The sequence below is a fragment of the Centrocercus urophasianus genome, unplaced genomic scaffold (genome assembly GCF_019232065.1).
Source record: "Centrocercus urophasianus isolate 14NV4802_14NV808 unplaced genomic scaffold, USGS_Curo_1.0 seq_19, whole genome shotgun sequence".
Taxonomy (NCBI): domain Eukaryota; kingdom Metazoa; phylum Chordata; class Aves; order Galliformes; family Phasianidae; genus Centrocercus; species Centrocercus urophasianus.
The window spans coordinates 6797970-6819934 of NW_024884744.1; the positions used below are offsets into that span (position 1 = coordinate 6797970).

Below are 21965 nucleotides of genomic sequence, written 5' to 3' on the forward strand. Positions count from 1 at the left end.
GCTCCTGAGGTGGCTCCACCGTTTATAATAAATGTGAGAGTCTATCTGCTGTATCTGTATTGGCGGCTGTGTTAAAGAACATTTGCCTTGAAATCTGCAGCCATGCAATCCTTATTTCACACTTCGGTGTGGAACCTTGATGCTTCAGAAATAGTAGGAATAACCCTGGATTTAGGAGAACATCCTGCTTTTAATCTTTCTGTTACATACTTTACAAGTGACCTGGATGTGTCTTGATTGTATGGGGGACTGTATGGAGTAAGCAAGCAGGAGCAGGCATATGTTCCCTACCTGGAAGTGAAAAGATAGTTTGTGCTGACTGGAATTCTGGGAGGTGTGTGTATGGTGGCTGTTTTCCTGTTCTGAATTACTGGCTGCAAGGACGTATCCGAGTCAGTGTTCTGTGCTGTGTCATGTTGGGGTGTGAATGAGTCACACAGGTTGGACTTGCATTAAAAGTTCCAAGTGCTTGCACTGAAGCATAGATACGCTCTGGGTGTCCTTGCAGCTTTTTTCCTCATTGTGGCTGTTGGTGTGACAGCAGTCACTGACCTTCTTCTCTATTTGGGAAAGAAGCGATAATCGTGCCTCTGAGGCAGGGCGCAGAGCTGTCAGTCGTGTCCTCCTTGTAGAGCTCACTGAACGTGAAATTGCAACTGCGTGTTGATGTTGGTCGTGTCTGTTACTGTGAGCATGCAAATAGCCCTGCTTCCTGCAGCTACTTCCTGTTTATCTCTTCTTGCATGCTTCATTGCTTTCATCTTGAAATCCACATTGCCCATGGTTCTTTCCTTTAGCATTTTTAACTGTGCCAGAATTGTAGGTTTGTGGATGTTACATCCCTCTAGGACTTGGTTAAATTTAATGTAAAGATTCAGGGGCTGGTGGCATCTGCCTGCTGGGTTGCAGAAGGGATAGCAGGTGAAAGGTCGAAACATCAGTGTCTCAAATGTTGTCATTGCTGACTAGATGCTGGCTGTGCTTTCACTGTTGGTAACTTTGTGTTGTTTTTTTCTTCTTGCAGTAACGGTAGGACCTCTAGAAATTTATTGTCACTTAATTTCCATTATTTCATACTGAAATTTTAAGGGAGTAATGGTAGAAATTCCTTCCACAATTCAGTGATGGAGTAATGTCTTAGAAAGTTTGTGGCTGAGGCCAGAACCACGCTCATTTTGTTTTTTAAAATGTTTACTCTTCTGGAGACATATGGATGTCGCTACAGGGTTTTGTTTTTAAACGTACTGCATTACTATTATTATTATTGCTACTATTTATTTTTTACTTTTTTTTATTTTCAGACTGCCGATGCAGTAAAAAAAGCCAGAAGTTTCTTGGAATTTGTGGAGGACTTTATTCAGGTTCCCAGGAATCTTGTTGGTATGTAGTGCTTCATAACCTGTAGAAAGGAAGTGCACTCAGCGTGGCTGTGCATAAAGCTCTAGGTGCAAGTGCCCTGTTGGGCTTTCCATTTATATAGAAAGTGATTCATCTTTGAAAATTTTGTGCATCAGGGAATTATCCAGAATCTGCATGTTATTTTAACTCTTGAAATGTTTTAAGCATAGCTCTTTCAGGCTTGTACAGTCTGCTTTAATGGCAATGTTTGAAGCTCAGGTTCTAGCAGTGCAAACAAATTATTTGATAAATTAACTGCGTAGATATTCTGGTAGTAAATTCCAAAATGTAGTCTGGAAATGCCATATCTGAGTTGCAAAAATGACTCAGGACAATACTGAGGTCATCGCTCACTAGAGGGGAGAGCATGATGAAATAATTTGGATAAATAAGTTGTAATACGCATTTTCAAGAGTTCTGCTGTTTCATTGCTACTCTGGTTCTGTTTGAAACTTGTATGTGGTGCTGATTTTGGTCAGTGCTTGCTGTTGTGTGTGTGCATGCTGTTTGAATATAACTTCTGAAGTTTTGTCCTGTTTGGGCATGGTTTTCATTTATGTGTATGACATGGAAAAAATCCTGGGGGGAAGAAGTAGAAGGCAGAGGGGAGGGAAGTGATGCACTTCTCCGTACGTAAAAACCTGTTCAAAATGTTTTGGTCTTTGGTCTAAAATAACTCTTCTTGCTCTGAAGGAAAAGTTATTGGAAAAAATGGAAAAGTGATTCAGGAGATTGTAGACAAGTCTGGAGTCGTCAGGGTGAGGATTGAAGGAGATAATGAAAATAAACTGCCTCGTGAAGACGTGAGTACTTTATTTCTTCTTACAATTGCGTTTTTATTTTGAATCCTGTAACAAAGAAAACACCAGAAGATGTGCAGGGAGTGAAAATTTCTGGAGTGAGGTGCTGCCTTTCTGCATGAGAGTGGGATTATTGTTCCATCTCACTGTCATTATTCAGTTTATATCTATAGACTTCATGGCCTATGCATCCTTGTTTTTCATGGCCGACCTGTAGTGGTGATGTTCATTTTAAGAAACCATGGCCTCTGTGCTAGGGCTGTGCGTATGGATTGTTTAACAAAGCCCATCTTAAAGCTTTTTATGGCTGTAGAAATTGGTTTTTAGGTCTTTTTCAAAATGGCATTGTGCAGTAAATCTTGTATGAAACAGCTTGAGAAAAATACTTGCTTCAGGAGCAAAAACTCATCTCCTGTGTACAACGTAGTTGTGTAGCTGTCAACACTGGAAACGCTAATTTGGGGTTGATATATTTTAAATATATGAGAACATAGCATAAAAGAGTCTAAAGGTGCTTCATCTTGTCAAGTTGGTGTAATTAACCACTGGGCATTTGTCAGGAATCTGTGGATGCCTCTATACACAGCTGCTGTGACAGAAACGTGTAGCAGTTGTGTTGCAGGGGCAACCAGTCAGTGGTACGTAGAAACTGTATGTCGAATTACTTCAGCTGGTAGAATGGGATGTTGGGAACACTATGGGCAGTCTGAAGTCTTACTGGATAAGCCCTTATCCCAATCTGTGAGCTGCTTCTCCTGTGTATTTGCTGCGTGAGATTCGGTTAGCGTTCAGATTGCTTTTATAAATTAAGCAGAAAGTATTTTGATGATAATGTTCTTTTTGAAAGCAAGATTTTGTGCTTTGTTTCTGTAGGGAATGGTACCATTTGTATTTGTGGGTACTAAAGAAAGCATTGGAAATGTCCAGGTTCTTCTAGAATACCACATTGCATATCTGAAGGTAAGTGTACTTCAGAAGGGGGGGAAAAAAGGTGTAGAGGAAACTTCTATTGGAGTATATCTGAGTAACAGCTTTAGAAGGGTTTGCATCTGGTTGGCTGTTTTTCTGTTGACTGGGATTTGAGGTTCGGTGCTCAGAAGCCTCCCCTTACGTGTGTTACTTAGGCCTTTTAAAGCATGATTGTGGCTGCTGCTTACTGCCGGTGCTGAAAGAACCGAACTGCAGAGAGCACTGCCTTAAGTGGCACAGGACAAGTAGTATGTGATGGCTTCCTCCACATCAGTGTTCTGTACAGTGTTCTGTTGTACTGCTGTGCTGGTCTAGGATGGAGTTTGTAACTGAGTAGCACAGAAACACTCAACCACTTTAAATAGTTTTGTTTGTGTGGAGTTGTGGTGTGATTGTTAGCAAAATAATTCCTTAGTTTGAATCGGGTTATATTGGTTTGCTTTTGAAAGTTGACTCGAAAAAGTGAGGTGAAGCATAGTTAAGAAGGGTAATACTTGTCTTATAAACAGTCTTTAAATGTAGTGATTTAGAATGTAGATGAAGGGACAGTGGTATTTTATGGGGAGAAGTAACATTTCTTCCTCTGAAATGTTTTGTTTCCATTTGTGTAGGAGGTAGAACAACTAAGGCTGGAAAGGCTCCAAATCGATGAACAACTGCGTCAGATTGGTATGGGTTTCAGACCTTCCTCTGCTAGAGTTCCCGAAAAAGAAAAGGGTTACACAACTGATGAGAGCACCCTCTCCTCAGTGCAAGGTTCCAGATCGTACAGTGGAAGAGGGAGAGGCCGCAGAGGCCCCAGTTACACATCTGGTTACGGTAAGCTAGTTTGGTATTATCTTCAGAGCAGCTATTGAGTGAATCCTCAGTGTGCTTTTGATTTCATCACTTCTTTTTAGGTTTCTTTGTGTGTTGAATAGTTGAGTAAAAGTAGAGTTGAAAATTCAGAGTTGCTGTTTGTTTTTTTTTGCATAGCTCAGAAAACCTGCTTGGAGTTGCATTTTTGCTGAATTTAAATGTTAAACTGGAAGAGATGAGTAGAGTGAAGTTGGGTAAGATCTTGCCCTCCAATGGTAGTAGCTGTGATCCAAAACAAAAAAAAAACCCACAACTTATCTGTGATTGTGGTCATTTGAAGAACCTGAACATGGGCATATTTCACAAAAATACAGTGTGCAGTGAACAGAAGGGGAAAAAATTACTCAGTGAATACATTATAAATTGCTCTTGATCTGTGTGCAGCTCAGTCCTGTTACAAAATCAAACCAGTTCTTTGCATTGCACGGTCAGACACAGATCATCCCGGCTGGTCGTGGCATGTTAGACAGGTTAGTTCTGATGGTAATGCTTAGTTATTTACTCTTCCCTGGTGGATTGTTTGGATAAATGTAGTTGAGGTTCAGGTTGTTTATATGCACGCAGCGTTCAGACTTCTGTTTGGCAATGTGTGTTTCGTTGTTGTTGGTTGGTGTTGTTTTGTTTTTGTTTTTGTTTTTTTGCTGTAAAACAGCAAGAATTGTATGATAGAGCCATAGGAGTATGGATATCTTTATTCCAAAATTGTTAGTAGGGAGAGTTCCTGGATGCTTAAAATAAATGGTAGGTGTTTAATTTCTTAGCAATAAAAAACTGTGTAGGTTTGGTTAGCTCAGAAACAAAGGGAAGTTATAAGCAGTATTTAGTATAAACAGCTAAATTGAAGCAGCATTACTGCAGCCAGAAGGGGTTGCTTAGCAACAGCCATTAGCTGTAAGGTGGTGAAGTTGTCCTTGGGAATTTCAGAGAAGTTGCCTAGAAACTGCATCAAATGCCTGCAGTGTATGCACAGCAAATAGCATTCAGTCCTTGATTTATCCATGTGCATAAATTGCCATTTGAGTAATTTTTGAGCCCTTATTTCTCATCTTACTGCAAGCAAAAGAAGCATAATACTTAGGTAGTTTAGCTGTATGTATGGTGTATATGTGGACATTTAAGCGTTTTTATTTATTTATAAACTTGCATCTTTTTATATAGTTTATTTTGAATTTGTGTATTTTTGTATGTATCTATAAAATATTCACAACTAGGCCTGCTGGTTGAGAATCTGAAACCAGAATACGATCCCAAGTTTCATATTCACTTCCCATTTTCTTTTCCTTCTTGTACAAGGTACAAACTCTGAGCTCTCTAATCCCTCTGAAACAGAATCTGAGAGAAAAGATGAACTTAGTGACTGGTCCCTGGCAGGAGAAGATGACAGAGAAAGCAGACATCAGCGTGACAATAGACGACGTCCTGGAGGACGAGGACGCAGTGTGTCTGGAGGCCGTGGACGTGGCGGACCTCGTGGTGGCAAGTCATCCATTAGCTCTGGTACTGCATCTCAGATGCGTTTTGGTTTTTGTTCCTTGCCATTTTCTCTCTCCTTTCAGTGCTTCTGAACATTCCCTTTTTACTCTGTAATCTTAGTACACTGGTATTTCAGTGAAGCTCTGTGATATTTTTATCATGCGCTGTCATTAGATTTCTGTTCAGCATCTTCTGCTCGTACTGATACTCGTTTCCTTCCTCTGCTATAGGCAGCTGTTAATGACGTCACTAAATGTTACAGATATTTGCCATGCCACCAGTGTTTGCCTTTTGAGTTAAGCTTTTCTTTTAGATACAGGATAAAAGAAATGAAAGAATAAAAGTTAGCACAGTCAAATTCTGATAAAACAGTAATTCGCAACACTTCAGTATTGTCAGCATTACCATCAAGCTAATTAAGTGAAAGGTACATTCTACATGTGAACACCTTTAAGTAAAATGGTTTTAAAATGTTTGCTTGAACGTAAGTACCACACTGTGATGTCCCAGAGGATATATTGTTGGATTAGAGCATCAGAGAGGAGCCAGTATGCACAAGACTGTAGCATTTATACCTTGTCGTAAAGATTGCTTAATGTTTGGAACCGCAGATTAAAAGCCAGTCGGGAAGATGAAATGTGTCTAACTCAGTATCTTAAATAAAAACTTCTTGTTTGTTCAGTGCTTAAAGATCCGGACAGCAACCCTTACAGCTTACTTGATAATACAGAGTCAGACCAGACTGTGGATACTGATGCCAGTGAATCTCACCACAGTAGCAACCGTCGCAGGAGGTCACGCAGGCGAAGGACTGATGAAGATGCTGTTCTAATGGATGGAATGACAGAGTCTGATACAGCTTCTGTTAATGAGAATGGTTTAGGTATGTAAACGGCTAGTTGATAGAGCCAGAACAAGTTTGTAAGAAAATAGTGTTACCCATGTAAGTGTAGTGTTCATTTCTATTAGTGATGAGTCATTGTTCTGTTAAAGGTTGCTGTCTGATTAAAGGAAGACTTCTACCTCCATGGCTCTGCCATGCAATCTCTTGTTTACTGAGCTCCATTAGTACATTCATATGCTCTTTCATATGCCTCTTTTGTAAAACCTATCTGATGGAGATACCAAAGACTAACTTTGTTTCCTGTTTGTACTGCTGTTTTCATAGAAACACGGTGCTGTTATAGATCAGCGTTCTGTCTGTCCTCCGTTACCTCAGTGTCAGGGTAGGAAAGCTGCTTAAGCGGCTGTTAATTCATCTCTACCCAGTTTCTGCTTAAGTAAATTCTCCTTGATACTTATTGGGATGAGAATATAATTTGTTGTTTAATAGCGTAGAAAAAGAAAACTTATTTTGTGGTTGTGGCTAAAATCTGACATATGGTTATTTAATAAATGAAACCTGAGGTCATTAAGCATATGCCTAAATGTTTTCATGAGCCAGAAGCAAAACAGTAAAATCTAGCTTTTACTTCATTGTGTATGCTTTCAATATAAATATGTTGTTCTTTCAGCCTGTCTTACTTAGCCTGTTTCTTAGCCTGTCTTTTTTAACAGAAGCAATTTAAAATGCTCCATGCTGAAACTGCTGAAGAATATTTTTTCATCAGAAATAGTTCATGGTAAACTTTGCAATTGCAGATGATAGTGACAAAAAACCCCAGCGACGCAATCGTAGCCGCAGGCGTCGCTTCAGGGGTCAGGCAGAAGATAGACAGCCAGGTAATTCGAGTGAAGCTGTGGGTATTCTCAGGTCAAAAGCATGAGAGAATGTTGTGTCTGCTGTTTTACATATAGCTGCTTAATATACAAAGGTTAATAACTAATAAGACTACTAGATAAAGATGAAAGATGTTTCTTATACTAGGAGAACTTTTAAAAGTTCTTAATCTGTCTAATGGAACTAATTTATAATGTCTAACTTTTTGCTTGGAAATACAATTAAAGCTTCTGATCCAGTTCTCATTGAAGTCAATAGGCAGTCTTCTGTTGACTTCAGTAGTCCAGGATCAAGACATAAATGAAAGTTCATGATCTGCACTCACTTGCGTCTGCACACTTGCATTGAATGTGACACAACCTTTTCAGCACTGGCTGAGGAGCAGAGGTGGAATGGCAGGCTGTGGGTGCCCTGGCAGAGCTCTGCGAGGGAACCTGCATGGTAACTGCCAGTCCAGAGCTTGATCCAAACTTCTGCTGTCAGTCTTCAGCTTTTGTGAGCGTTGTAAATCATCCACAAATTGAGGGTGGGACGGAGGAGGAATTTAAATGAAATTGCATGTTTTCAGTTTTTGTTGTTGTGGCTTGTTGCACTTTTGTGTGTACTAACACTTGAGATGTGAAAGGTGAACTAGCTCATTTCAGTAGAACGCCCTGCTCAGAAAACACTTGTACGTGCGTGCCTTAAGGTAGTAGCAGAAGGTCTTCTAGATTGACAGGCTCAAAACATTACAACATCACCCACATCTGTTTTCTGTCTATCTGTGGTGCTCATACGATACTGGATTTAGAAGGAAAAAAAAGGCTGTTGCTTTACAATAATTAAAACTTAAGGAGAATAAAAAGTACCCTGTTACACTTCTCAGCATTCTGTAGTTCGGGGACAAAGTTTATAAAGGGGTGGAAGGGATGACTGGCATCTCTACAAAATATGAAGTATTTCTCTTTAAATGCAAGCATTCTAGGAACAGAACCAAATCCCCATAAAGTTCTTGCTTTTTTCCTGTTGATTTCTTTGTTCAAAATACCACTTCCAATTTCAATAATAAATATTTTTGAAACTGACAATAAGAGCATTGGTAGTTACATGCTTTGTGACAAATGCTCAAACTTAATCTTCACATATATTTACTACATCTGTAGAGAATGAAATGGAGAGAAGGAACTCTTTCCTCCTAAATATGAGGAGCATGTTTCAGTCATTTAGTAGTTTTGTTGGTTTGTTTTGTTTTGTTTTGTTTTTTTTGTTTGTATTTTTGCTGTAGTTCCTGGGTTCCTACTTAGATATGAGATTAAGAATTTATATTCTTCGTATTAGTCGGTTACAGAACATCTCTTAGAGAAGTCTTCTTGTGCAGAAACTCCCTTGGTCTCAGCAATAACACGGGGACCCAGTTAAGAGCCTAGTTAATGTACCAGAGAACTTGTTACGCTTGCTCTGCTGATACAGGATTCTTACAGTTATTGATAAACCCAGGAAAATAGTTCACCTGAATGCATGGCATACTAAATACAGTTGACTGTAATGTTAGTAGATAATGCTTGCCGACTCTAATATGCTTTAGCTCATCAAAGACATGAATGTATATTTAAATTTGTAGTACTGTGTATTCCAAAAATAGAATTGACTCTCAATTGTTGTGGTTACGAGAGGGCAGGATAAGACAAAACCAAGCTACAAGAACATGTGCTGAGGTGGTAAGAAGAAAGGAGGTCAGAGAACCCCTGGCCAGCATCCAGTAAGTGTAGCCATAGCAGTGCAAGCATGGCTGTCCTGCTTTTGAGTACAGGCTCACTCATACAGAGCCACCTCGAGTGCCTGTACGCACAGCAGTTGCCCACCTGCCCACAAGCCGGAGGTGGATTGCCTTTTGAGTACCAGGAGGGTGAGTTCTCTTGTCAGTTGCTTCATGGAAGTAACAACAATTTTAATGCTGCTCTGTCGTAAGTGATAACATACTCTGAACCTCCTCCCCCAATTCATTTTGTATTTTAACCTGCATTCATTTTATTAGTGTGCAATTCATCACTACTTAAGATAGTTAAAATCCCAATCAAAAAAGTGTATGGATATAAAGAGCCTGCAGTCTTGATGTTGTGAAGCCAGGTATAGAAATACCTTCTTTTCAGATAAAATTTACACTCAGGACAGAAACATTATTTTGTTGATGGATTTCAAGATCCTGCCTTCAGATCATCACTGGCTACCACAGATTTTGGTGAAAATTTTACTTATTAACATAAAATAACTGATCCTTGCTGCGTAGTTGATAAAACCTGTAAGAGTGAAGGCCTTTTGTGAGGTAGCTCCCAGTGGTAGTGTGACTGTGCAGAATAAGGGTATGAAGTTTTAATGCTAAGTTAAATATCTAATATGAGCATCACTAATTTTTTTTTCCTTGAACAGTAACAGTAGCTGATTATATATCACGAGCTGAATCTCAGAGTAGACAGAGAAACCCTCCGAAGGAGACATTAGCCAAAACCAAGAAAGAAGCGGTAAGAGGATTTTGAACATACATTTCCTTTTCTCTTCCCTTGCAGGAAAACAATAAAGGAATGCCTGATTTAGATAAATTTTATTTGAGTGCTCTGAGTTCAAGAACAAATCATTAGAAGTAACACTGGTTCAAGTAAACAAAACTGAGCACTAACTGGTAGAATTATCAGCGCAGAGTTCAGTAATCACTGTAATGCTTAAAGGACTGCACGTGTTGTATTTATTACTGTAGCATTACATGATAAAATGTGAAAATTAGCACTCATCTCGCTGGATGAGTCTTGAGAACTGATCCTTACAGCATCGTATAATAGAGGAGGGGAGGTAGGATGTTTAGTGACCTGTGTGAACTATTGCAGAAAGAGTTGGCGGTACAGGAATTGTGGATTTGAAATGTTCTGAATGGAACAAAGTGGTGTAAATATGTCATTAAAATAATATTCAAAACCAAAATATTTTATTCCTAAGATGACATTGAATTCACTGCTACTAGTTATTGTTGAATTGAATGAAGTGAGGTCCATTAGTTTGTGGTAGACAGTCCTGTCTTATTATGGACTTTGAGAAGGGTATAAACTCATCTGTTAACTACTTTTTTGTCTTGCAAAAACTGGCATGGTTCTCTCACACGCTTCCAGTACAGAAGCATTCTAGAAGTGAGGAGGTAAAAACTAGGATGCTGTGAACGGTTTTACTGATTCTTCTAACGTTGTGTTTTTTTGTGTTTGTTTTTAAGACAAAAGACACGATTGATGAAAATAGCCCTTCTGAAAAGGCAGTGAATGGTCCTGCTACGCCTGCTGTGGATGAGCCTTCTAAATTACAGCACAGCCCTGACGAAAAGAAAGTTACTGTTCAGGAGGAGGGAAATAATCAGGAAGAAGCAGTGCTGAATGGTGTTTCATAAACTGAAGTTCCTAGTTTACAGTTCTTCTACATTACATTTAAAATAGTGCTTGTATAAGCTTGCCAAAGATAGAATATGGATCGCCAGTCTTGACACCGCACTTTCAGTTCCTCCATTTTGGAATACAGAAAGGGGAGGGATCCTGAAGAAATCATATGTTAAACATACTTTGACACCTACTGTGTTATAAATATATCATCAGATGTGCCTTGAGATAGTATATGTAACATTTAAATAAACAAAATTGCTGGCTATAGGAAATGTTATTTTGTTTTCAAAATACGGCAAAGATGTGAGGGGGATCCCTAACATAATACTCTTTATGAAAGCATTAGCTGCTTTTGTTACATTTTTAATAATATGCAACCACTTCTTCACCTGAGGAATACTAGAAAGAAATGCAGTCTAAAATATTTTGCACTGAAATGTAATTTCTCCATTAGTTTAGTCTGGAAACTGGTCTGTTTTAATACATGTTTTTTAAATGCTGTATGTAGAGGAAAAATCTGCAGACCACTGGAATACATTTGTTAAAATTCTCATAATCTGCAGGGATACTGGGTGACATTGGCAGTGACTGTTCTACATTGAGGCTTTGTTTGGTTTATTTATTAAACTGTACAGTATTTAAAAATCAAACATAGCTTTAGTTAACACTAAGCTGAATTAGTCATGTCCATTAAGACATAACCTGAACTACTGAAAAGATCAATTTCCAGAAAGTTTATTCTGTATAAACTACATATGTTAGTCCTTAGTAGAGTATTTTTATTTTTGTTTTGGTTGTTTGATGTGCAATATGTTTTTTTTGTATGCTGGTAGTAAAAGAAAATAAACTTTGATCTTCCATCTGTTGACTGTTTCTATCAGAAATTCAAATTGCTATCGACTTAAGGTTTTCAAGCTGTTAACCACTGCAACTTACCTGCCAGGCAGCTTGAACCTCTTAACTCTTTTTCTAACTTTAACCTAACCTTGCATTAAGGTGATAATGTAAAACATCAGTTAATGTATCTAAAAACAGACCGATATTAAAGAATTGCATAACCTGACTAACATATATAGGAACTGAAGTAGGTGTAGCTCCTGTGAAGCCAGACTAGTAATATACTAACAAATCTTTTTCTTGCACGTGAAGCAGAAAGATGTGAAGAGAGCTGGGAAGTAAGGAGTTGTAAGAAACCAGAGCAGTTATCACAGTGCTGAAAGCTTTACTGCGTTAGAAGAAAAATGATCTTACCTGATTTGGCAGAAAGTGAGAAAAGACAAAAGTACTGCACAGTGTGCCTTCAGGTGTGTGCATCCAGGTGCTGTACTTCACACAGCTAGGGAAGAGTTGTACCAGCTAAGTTTTTTTTTTTTCAGGTATTCATTTCATTGAAGGGCATGTGCAATGTAATGTGACTGTTAAGGCTAAAGTCTCCTGGAGAACAAACTGTTAAATTGTTATAACTGAAGCAAACATAAAACTGGCAGAAAGGATGATGGTAGCTGTAAGGGGGTGGGAGGGGGTGTGTGTGGAGAAAGATGTTTAACAACAGTCAAGGTTACATGACAGTAAAGAACTTCAGTAGCTTTTATTTGGTGTAGGCCTTGAAAGATGCATTTTGTGAAGCTGCTGCGTGCCCTTCTTGTAGGCGTGTGTTGTGTTGTTTTGTTTTGTTTTTTTTTTAAAAAAAAACCTTTAATTTTTTGTAGAAAAGCAGAGTATCCCTGTCTTCTGTAGGTTCTGAACACTTTCTATTTAATGCCTGTGTTATTGATTTTGGTACTCTATTCTAAGGCACATAAGCTTCCTGTATTGTTCTGATATTTCTGAATGGCCGTAGAATTAGACTTCAGCAGTACAGCTACTGAACTTCACAGAGTATGTGACACTACTCATAGTGCTTACTAAAATGGTGGCAGAGTGAATGGTGAAAAAATTAAAGCTCTAAAATCCACTGTACCTACGAGCAGACAGTGTTAACCATGATGTATGTTGTACAGTTTTACCATAGTTGCAGAAAGGCTGGAAAGATTCTTGGAGCATGAGAAGACTGGTCCCAGTTGAGACACGGAGGACAGCTGCTGGTGTTTTGTTCAGGTATCTTAAATGGTTTATGCAAGTAAAGTACTCCAGTCAAGAAGGCACCTACGAAGCTCGTCATCTGCCTGACCACTCTGAGGCTAACCAAAAGTTAAAGCATGTTTTCAGGATGTTGTCAGGTGCCTCTTGCCTCACCCTGGCAGTGTTCATCAACCACCTCGCTGCGAAGCCTGTCCCAGTGTCTGACCACCCTCACGGTAAAAGAAATTTGTCTTAATGTCTCACCTGAGGTCCCCCTGGGCCTGGTACAGCTTTGTGCTGTTCCTGTACATCATGGTATTGGTTTCAGGGTAGAAAAACAGCCCTTTGTTCTGTTTTTTTTCTCAGGGAGCTGCATAGAGTAGCAAGGTCATGTCTTGGCCTTCTTTTCTCCAGACCAGATAAATCCAGGTGGTCTCAGCCCCTTCTCCCTAGACATCCCTCCAGTTCTACCAGCTTTGCTGCCCTCTGGACACTTCCAAGGACCCTAGCATTTTTCTTAATGTTGTGGAGCCCAGAGCTGTAAACTATGTTCCAGGTAAGGCCACATCAACACCGAAGTGGAAGAGACTGGCAGGCTGTGCTTGGTTAATTTGGCTGCCAGGACACACTGCTGCTGAGCACACCGGCCCTCGGCACAACTGGGTCCCCTCATGCTGAGCTGCCCTTCAGCCACCTGTCCCCCACCATGTACCTGAGTCCAGCATTGCTCTGTCCCACATGTGGCACGTGGCATTTTCCCTTGAACTTCAAGCAGATGATTGTCCAGTGCTCCAGTGTATTTAGATCTCTGCCAGGCCTCTCATCGCTCCAGGGAGTTAGCTTTGTAGCATAAGATAATGCATAAAACTGCAGTACTGACTAAAGGTTTGTAATTTACTGCTGTAAAATCCATTAAGAATTGAAAGCTACTAGAAAATTTGAGGCATTTAGATCCCTCAATAACAGTTAAGAAGCTGAACCATCAACTGAGTACGTTCAGTTTCTTACACTTTATTTCTTCATCCAGAAACAACCACATCTCTCTCCTACTGCTTTTTGTTAAGTAATTACTGTTCTTTTCTACCCCTTCCCACACTCTTTCATCATGCTAACTTTGGCATATGACAGAATAGCAGCACAAATTTCAACGTAACTAGTTTAACAAAAATTAGGTAACAGCATGTCAGCATCTGGTAACATGCAGGAAGAATTGGCCAAGCCAAACTACTGCTCTTCTATGTAGAAAATACTTCTGAGTGGCAGCTTTAATCGTTTACTGAAGAACAGCTCTGAAAAAACCTTAAGCTTCACTCCCTCACATTTCCCCAAAAGTGACTAAGAAGCGAGCACAGAGGAATGTATCTCCCCTGATTAATTTTTCAAGCCTCATTTGTATCAAGTCACTGATAGAGATTCGTACTTGCCTTAAGCTGTTTATAACAAACAATCATTTATACAAGCAAACCCTCTGATTTTATCTCCAATTCATTTTTTAGCTTGGTCTTCCAGTAAATCTTTAGCTTCATTGATTTTGGCTGCTACATATGGAGAACCACCTAGAAGAAAGATAAGCTCATGTCACATCAGATGAAGAAAGCATTTTCTTTGTAGGTCATTACTGGTCCTGCACTACACAAAAAAGAAGTGCGAAAGATACTGAAGTTCAAAAACAAACTGCATTATGACTGAAGCCATTTGAGTTTACACACGTAGTGACTGCAGTAGCCAGATGCACGGGCAGCTCATCGTTAGACTGCTTTTAGTTTAACAAAGTTCAGTTTTTATCATTTAAATAAATGAACTGGTCAGTAAGGACTTAATAAAAAGCAGCTTCTTGGGAATACACAAGTGTACCCCTCTGCAGATGAATCTCTCCTCCCTATTCCAAAGTTAGGCTAGAAACTGCTGCTGTACTGACAGACTAGTTCAGCATTTAAACATGATATGCAAATAACTTCATGAAAATTTTGAAACATTTCATTGTGTAAATGCACTGTAATTGTAACTGATCCTGAGCTACAAAGATCTGTAGCACGTGTGCCTTTCACAGGTATTGAACTTAACTCCAGTGCCTTTACTTGATGCTTAATTTAACTTATTTAGGTCATGAAAACATGTAAGATGCTCATGAGTCTTTAAGCAGCTATTTTTAGGTTTTGCATATATTCAGTAGTCAATTTTGAAGTAAGTTCTGCTTAGATATTAACTATGCTAATGATTATTTGGCATTTTAGTGCACAGAAGTAATGAAGTACTTTAAGGAAGCCATTTTACCTTAAGGACAGATAAAGCAAATAAGTTGACCTGCTGAATTTTTGAGTATTTTTTTACAGGGTTTTTTTTTGGTTTGTTTTTTGTTTTTTTAATTTAGTAGACAGAGTATTCACATCACTTCTATACAGTTGTTCTCTTCGTGGGTTAAAAACACGTATTAGTTGCTCAAAATGAATTACTTTTACTTGCCTTTATCTGGATGATTCAGAAGCATGATTCGTCTATGAGCTTCTCTAATTTTACTTCTGTTGGCTGTAGGGCTAGTTTGAAAAACAGACAAAAACTCACTTGAGGGAACCTGATAAAATCCCCCAGGTCTTTACAAGGTGTCTTACCCATAAGCTCTTTGACTTACATGTATATCAGCATTTAAGTCCTGGAGAGGCTCCCTATGGGCTTTCCAAAATACCTCCTTCCCCAAGAAGACATGCTACAGCAATCTAACATACTGGGCAGCATTCACACACACTTGAAGATTTTGTTTATTTAGCTCCCACTGAAAACTGAAAGTCCTAATCAAATCCTGTCCATCCCTGACAGAGCTCTCAAGTGCTGGTGTGAGAATTCATCCTGAACTTGAATACTCAGTTGAAAACAAACAAAGCTGCGTTGTAACATTTTTACTGGGACAACTCTGGAGAGCTTCTTAATTTATTTTAACTCCTGCTATGCAAACTTCCCAGTTGGAAGTTACCTTCAGAGAAGAATGATTCTTAGTCTGTATGTTATTACATAAACTTACGTATTTGGTTCTGAGTCTAAGCTTTGGCAGGAACAGTTACCACACTCATGTGTAGGACATCCGACAGTAAGCGGTGGATTTGCCCAGCGTGCAGGAAGTAGGCAAGGACAGCACCTTCACATTGAACTCCACCAGAACGACAGCACCCACAGCCACGTTCCCCATACAGAACCAAGGCCAAGTCTAGAAAATGGCATATTTATCAGGGCCTGTGTCTGGCTCTTGAATGTGTCTGGGGCTTAGAGATGTATGGGAGCCTAACCAGAATTCACTTTAGCTGCATCCAGCAGAAAATCCCAACTAAGCACAGAAAATCAAGAGTGGTCTCTCTGTATTTCCTGGCTTGGCAGTGATGTTCTCTGGGGAAAGCAGGCATAGGACAGTCTAGAGAAAAGAATATCCTTTTTACCTTTCATTTATAATTAATATCCTTTTACCTCACTCCTAGTATTAAGGCTGCTTCTCGTTTAGTCATTTTGGGTTCAAATCCACCTCTGTAATAACCACTGAAGTCCTGAAAGAAAAAATGTGTTAGTTTTAAACACAAAGGTGATATAAGTTTATCAGTTACAACTACTTCGACTGCCTTAGCAGCTGCTGAGCATTGCTCTGTAACAGTGCTGGGCAGCTTCTTTTGTGCTTAGGAGTAAGGAATTCCATTTTTGTTGTGTCACTGAGTACTCACTTCAACTGGCCAAAACAACTCTGCTAGAAAAGAATCATTAATGCTGGAGAAGGCCTCTGAGATCACCAAATCTTACCGTCCACCTACTGCCAGTACTGCCCACTGTGTCCCAAATTAATCAACCACCACCAGAATCACACTGATATCAGTGATACAGTTACATTTAGTTCCAGAAGATACGATGCTACGTGGAGGCCGCAGTCTGCAGCTGCTCCATTTTGTCACCTCGTCGCTAAGATACCGCTGACCCAACGTACCGCTCTGGGCAGGTTCTGCAGCACTTGCTTCATCTGGGGCTCCATTTGCTTCATGGCTCTCAGCGCGTAACGACCTTAAAGAAACCAGCGTTGAACACGTCTCAGTCCGAGGCATCAGAGACACGGGGCAATTCGGCGCCATCGACACCGTTCCCAGAACGCGGATCTTTTCGGCCATAAAACAACTTCGCTCTTTCGCGTGCCGACCTCCCGCAGCCCCGCGCCGGGCGCCGCCCCCACGCACCTGCGAAGCCCGCCGCCGCGATGGTCAGCCCGACCGCCACCAGGGTCCCGGCCTGCGGGGAAACGGAGCGCGCGGTTACCAAAACAAAGAAAAGAAGGAAGGGCGACCTGCGGAGCTGGGCTGGGCAGCGCGGGCAAAGGGAAAACAGCCGCGCCCAGCTGCGGAGCGCCCCGCGTCTCACTCACCATGGCCGCGGCCGCCCCGCAATGCCCGGCGCAGGGCGGAGCGCGCGGAGGCCGCAGCACGCCGTAAAGCGCGGCACGGCACGACAACTGCCGTAAGGCGGGGCGGGGCTGCGCGCTTCGTGGTGGAACGCTTCTGTGCTCCTTGGGCAAATTGTGCCGATGTGCCTGAGCGCTTCTGGCGGCACAGATCGGTGGCTTGGAAATGCTCTTTGCTCTCCCAGCCTTGCCCCGTCCCGCTGCTCTTTTTTTCGCTCCGTGCTCCTCTCCCGACACGTCGCCGCAGATTCGGCACGCTTCGCCGCTGCGGGGCCTCCCCTGCGCTGCGTGCTCCCCTGTGCGCTCCCACATGGCCGCGCTTCGGTATTTCATTGCTGAAGATTGCTACAAAGTGAGGGAGAATTACAGCTGTGGCACTTGTGTTGGAATGCTGTCAATAGCACAGTGCCTCCGCTCTTACTGTGTTGGCCCACGATGGTGGTGGGATGGCAGCAGGGCTGAACCTTCCCCCAGTAGTGCTTACACGTGGCTGCCGTGTGATGGACGGCAGTCTGACAAAATGGTGTCTGGAGTGGAAGCGTGTATGAAGCAAACGTGTGTCACTGAATTACTCCTCCGTGAGGAGAAAATGGCACTTGCTGACCTTCCTTGACACTTGCTGAACGTCGATGGAGAGCAAACAGTAAATGTGAGCACAGTGTGGCGGTGGGTGGTGCACTGCAGAAATATGAAATACACGTAACAGCAGTGTGAAATACACATAGCAGCAACATGAAATACACATAGCAGCAACGTGAAATGCAAGCCACGGCCTGGATGGCCAGGCACAGCTGTCATCTCTGCTGGTGTGGATTGTTGCAAGCAGGGCATTCAGGTTCTTGTTCATTGCTGGCAAAAATGCATTGCTAGTGGTAGTGACTGTGTTGAAAAATAGTATTTGCAGCTGAGAATGTTGTTTACCAAGTAGAGCTATTGTGCTCTTCGTATCTGCTGTAGTTTCCATGGAAATAAATAGGAGGCATTACTTTCAGAGAAACCTACATTTTTTTTATCTTCTGTTTAGCTCTGAGCTCACTTAGTGTATGTTATAATTTCATCTGGACTCTGAATTATTTCTTCACCTAAATTTCAGGTGCTTGAAGCAGGATCATTCGAAGTATTTGGAGGTGGTCTCCTATTTCTTTCCTTCCCTGCTACCCACAGAATCATTTGTTGGAAGGGACACTTAAAGGCCACGTTGTCCAGCTCTCCTGCAATGAACCTACAGCTGATCAGAGAGCTCAGAGCCCCATCCAGCTTCTCCTTGAAAGTCTTGGCAAGTGCTAAAATTTGATTTTGTGAATGGTTTGTACATAAATATTAAGGTGATTTGTTACACAACAGTCAGTTATACTCTTGAACCCTCCTTTCTGAAATTTATTCCAACTGTATCAGTGCTGATAGTTGTCTGTGCTGTGAAACTCATTATATTGAGTGGTAGGAAAACACACTTGTGCCAGTTGTAGCAGAGAAAGTGGAAAAGAGCAAAGCCATTATTTGCACAGCCTTAATGAGTTGTGAATCCTGAAAGGCCCCAGTTTCTAGGTTTCACCATATGGAGATTGTTGCAACATGAAGGCCTTTGCACACTCTGCATTCAGATGTACCTCAATCTCCTGCTCTCCTAACTGAAGATGAATAAATGGAGATGAATGAAGAAATACCCGTTCATTCTAGTCTTGGACTCAAAAGAGGTGAAGGAATCCTAATCCTTTTGAGAAGAGAACTTCTCAGCTTTATGACGGACAGAGTTTTACCTCATGTATACCTTCAGTGTATAACTTCATTGTCCCCAAAGAATTGGGCCCAGTGAGGAGCACACAGAACCCTGTCAGTTGACACTGAAATGATGGATAACAAGCAGCTTGGAAAAACTGCAGACCTATACAGGAATGGTACTTTCTGGCTAAGGGCTCTATTCTGGCATAAAGAAGTGCCATAGCTTCAGGATCAGTTACCACTACAGTGGGCCACAGCTCTCTTCCAAGGCAGGTGTGTGAATTTTAAACAAGGGGACGCACCCAAGCCTAGAGAGCATTTCCAGGTGCAGCAAGCAAAGGTAAGCTTTGTCTTCATTTGTGATTCTGTAAAACTGTTTGTTTCCTCACATCATGCAAGACAAAAAACATTGAGATGCCTAGGGGTGGGTGTTGTTGTTGTTACTATATAGTAAGTTTGCAAGTTTCATTTTCCTTCTCTTTAGGAGAATGAGATGAAGGGGGAAGGTATGGATAACAATGTCATTAATACATTTCAGCAGTGGGAGCTCTTTTGTTTTCCAAATCTGTGCCTTTTTTTTTTCATACAGGTTTTGTTTTGTATGCAGCTTTTATTTTGGTTTGCTCTTAATGTATCTTTGCTATCTAGAGAATGTGCACTGCTGTTACCTCTCCTCAAAAAAACATACATAGCCAGACCACTTCTAAGACTTCCTCATTTGAATTTTTAGAACAGTTTGATGGATTTTCCTGTTAATTATACTATTATACTGGCAGGAGATGTGTTGTTTAGCTTGTGTTGTTAAATTCACATAACTTTTGTCTTAAATCCCCACGTGCACCTCCGTACTTGTATAGAAAGGATGCTAACAGGAGTAAGCACATTTTGACCTCAGAATTGAGTGTACAGTGATATTTGGCCTAAGCTTGAATATAATGCTGATTTTTCTATAAGTACTCATTTAGCTTCTTAATTCAATGGTATTTCCAGTGTTTATGTGAATTGCATATTGATAGTAAACTTGTTTTCATGTGTGGCAATCAGTTTCAATACATACAACTGGAGAAAAAATTGAACTCTGAGATTTCTGTGCATGAAAAAGAGCCTGGGTAAAATGCATGCTTCCAGTACTGTGCCATGACTTGGAATGCCATACTTTTCCGAAGACTGAAAGAAACTCTTTAAGGAATACCATTAAGCTAGACCGCTTTCTTCCCCACCTCATATACTCCCAAATGTTCATTTTTGTGTCTAAGGCACTGTTTGAACCTTCGTTGCTAACTGACCATTTCATAAGCATTTTAAGTAGCTTTATGTAATGAATGGTGTTTTGGTATTCTTTCAGAACCCCTACTATATGTAGGCAGGAATAAAGGGCTTCATCTCTTAGATCACTCTTGTCATGGACTTTTTTCCTCTTAGCCACAGGTTCTATATACTAATGATTTGTGTGATCATAGCACAGTCCTTTCAAAAAATCATAATGCTAGCAATACTTTTAATATGAAAAATATTTTGGGATGGAGCCAGAGGACTGCAGCTTACCAGGAAATGCTCAGGTGCCAGCACTCATGATTTGCTCAAGCAGAAATCCAAGTCATTTGGCTCCCAGTGAGTTCAGTTGCAGCTGAAATGGTTTTGTTTTTTTTTTTTTTTTCCACGTCAGACAAGTCTGAGGAGGAAAAACCAAAGTTCAGCATGTATCTTTGTTATATGCTGATACAGGCATGCTCAGCTGTCCCCAAGCTTGATGTTGATGTGCTCACAGCTGACCAATAAAGAATTGTTATTTTAGGCAGATTAGTAGTGGAGTTTCCAGAACACTTCTCTGGCACTTTGATACCTGCATGGATGGAAAGTGTCTTCACCACTGCTGCTACTTGAAAGTTAATGCTATGTAGAAAACAGTGGCATTCATTGCAAGGGTCCCAAGTGTCCATGGAGCGCCAGTTGGAAGGCAGCTGCAATGGAGTGCTTCTCAGTGCCTTGTGTTTATTGAAGGGTGGCTGGAGTTGAAGAACGCTTCCAGCAGAGGGGCCTGGGTCTGTATACTGATGTGACCATTCACTGGCTGAAGGTGCAGAATCTCTTCATTAAATTATGGCAAATAATGGGCTTGTGGATAAGACAGCATGGCAGCTGTATAACTGCTGTACTCTGTCAGAAATAACAATGCTCCTTGGCTGAAAACGTCCAGTTAATACCAAATCGTGTCTGCAAATGTAACAGTAACAAAATAGTGTTTTCTTGGTGGATGCTTATGGGTTTTCTAACTACTGTTTATATGTTCCTGTCAAACTTGCTGGCACTTGTTCACACCCTCAAACACTTGTGCAGTTATTAAATAGCTGACAAAAGTGTAAAACTATTAGCTATTAGCTAAATAAAACCATGTAAAAGTAATAGTTCCATTAATACATTTTTAATGAACATTTTTTCCTACAGCAGAATAACAAAAACCAAAATTGCTGTATGGCTGCTGCACCTAGGAAAAAGTCAAGTTTAATGATAAATCTGGCCTTAGAGAACCAGCCAGAATGGGTAGAGTTTGAATAGGATTTAAAAACCCAACTGTGTGCAGAAATTAGAGTTTTGCCCCTGAATCATATGGAATTACAGTGCTGGATGCGTGTGCCATGCCTACACAATAAAGCCCAGAGGAAGCAGCTATTTCTGTTGGTTTTATTAAACCAACCAAGCAATTTAATTCTTTTGTTCAGGAGAGTTCTACTTCATTGATTAACAAAAGCAGGGATATAATTTTTTCAGCCTTTTTGAAAAGCCTGAAATGTCAAGCCTTTTAAAGCAGATTATTCTGCCTCTGTGCAGTGAATACAGCCAGAGTAACCTTTTGTCTACAATTAAATATTCTAGCATAAATATAAAAGAAAATCAGAGATGGGAAAGATTGACTCACGAGAGATTGGAGAGGTAGATTCGCACGGTGATAGTGCGAGCAGCTTGCTTCTAATTAAATATGCGGCTGAGTCTCCAAGCATTTGCTTTCAGCCGCAGAGAGAAGAAGCTGCCCAAGAATGGGAAGGAAGGAATATATCACATCATCTGCCTGTCCACAGGCTTTCCTTTGGGCTTATGGAGGTATTTCAGCATTTTTGTATTGGCGTTTTTCACGGGAGACAGAGGTGAAC

General features: G+C 40.7%; 2 protein-coding genes and 1 long non-coding RNA gene across 9 annotated transcripts in view; 2 read left to right on the forward strand and 1 right to left on the reverse strand.

Annotated features, from left to right (window-relative positions):
• Positions 1-10880, forward strand: part of FXR1 (FMR1 autosomal homolog 1) — a 29223-nt gene extending 18343 nt beyond the window's left edge. The window contains exons 9-17 of one of the 3 annotated variants that reach the window (XM_042820368.1): positions 1302-1380; positions 2092-2201; positions 3072-3158; positions 3779-3986; positions 5319-5522; positions 6181-6381; positions 7140-7220; positions 9625-9716; positions 10454-10880. In XM_042820368.1, the coding sequence (XP_042676302.1) occupies positions 1302-1380; positions 2092-2201; positions 3072-3158; positions 3779-3986; positions 5319-5522; positions 6181-6381; positions 7140-7220; positions 9625-9716; positions 10454-10624 (1233 nt within the window). In that variant the 3' untranslated portion in view covers positions 10625-10880. The remainder of the gene's footprint in view (positions 1-1301; positions 1381-2091; positions 2202-3071; positions 3159-3778; positions 3987-5318; positions 5523-6180; positions 6382-7139; positions 7221-9624; positions 9717-10453) is intronic. The other 2 variants (XM_042820369.1, XM_042820370.1) reach the window with 2 other exon arrangements.
• A 2785-nt stretch (positions 10881-13665) lies between these two features.
• DNAJC19 (DnaJ heat shock protein family (Hsp40) member C19) lies at positions 13666-17084 on the reverse strand. The gene is made up of 6 exons (XM_042820371.1): positions 17062-17084; positions 16877-16928; positions 16633-16706; positions 16128-16204; positions 15138-15208; positions 13666-14230 (listed from the first exon to the last, which is right to left on the reverse strand). The coding sequence occupies exons 1-6, from the start codon at positions 17062-17064 to the stop codon at positions 14160-14162; spliced, it is 348 nt and encodes a 115-aa protein (XP_042676305.1). The 5' UTR covers positions 17065-17084; the 3' UTR covers positions 13666-14159.
• Positions 17085-17173: 89 nt separating this feature from the next.
• LOC122161589 overlaps positions 17174-21965 on the forward strand; it is a 249952-nt gene continuing 245160 nt past the window's right edge. For 4 of the 5 annotated variants that reach the window (XR_006169220.1, XR_006169222.1, XR_006169224.1 and 1 more), the window contains exon 1: positions 17174-19156. This is a non-coding gene — a long non-coding RNA (uncharacterized LOC122161589). The remainder of the gene's footprint in view (positions 19157-21965) is intronic. The other variant, XR_006169221.1, reaches the window with a different exon arrangement.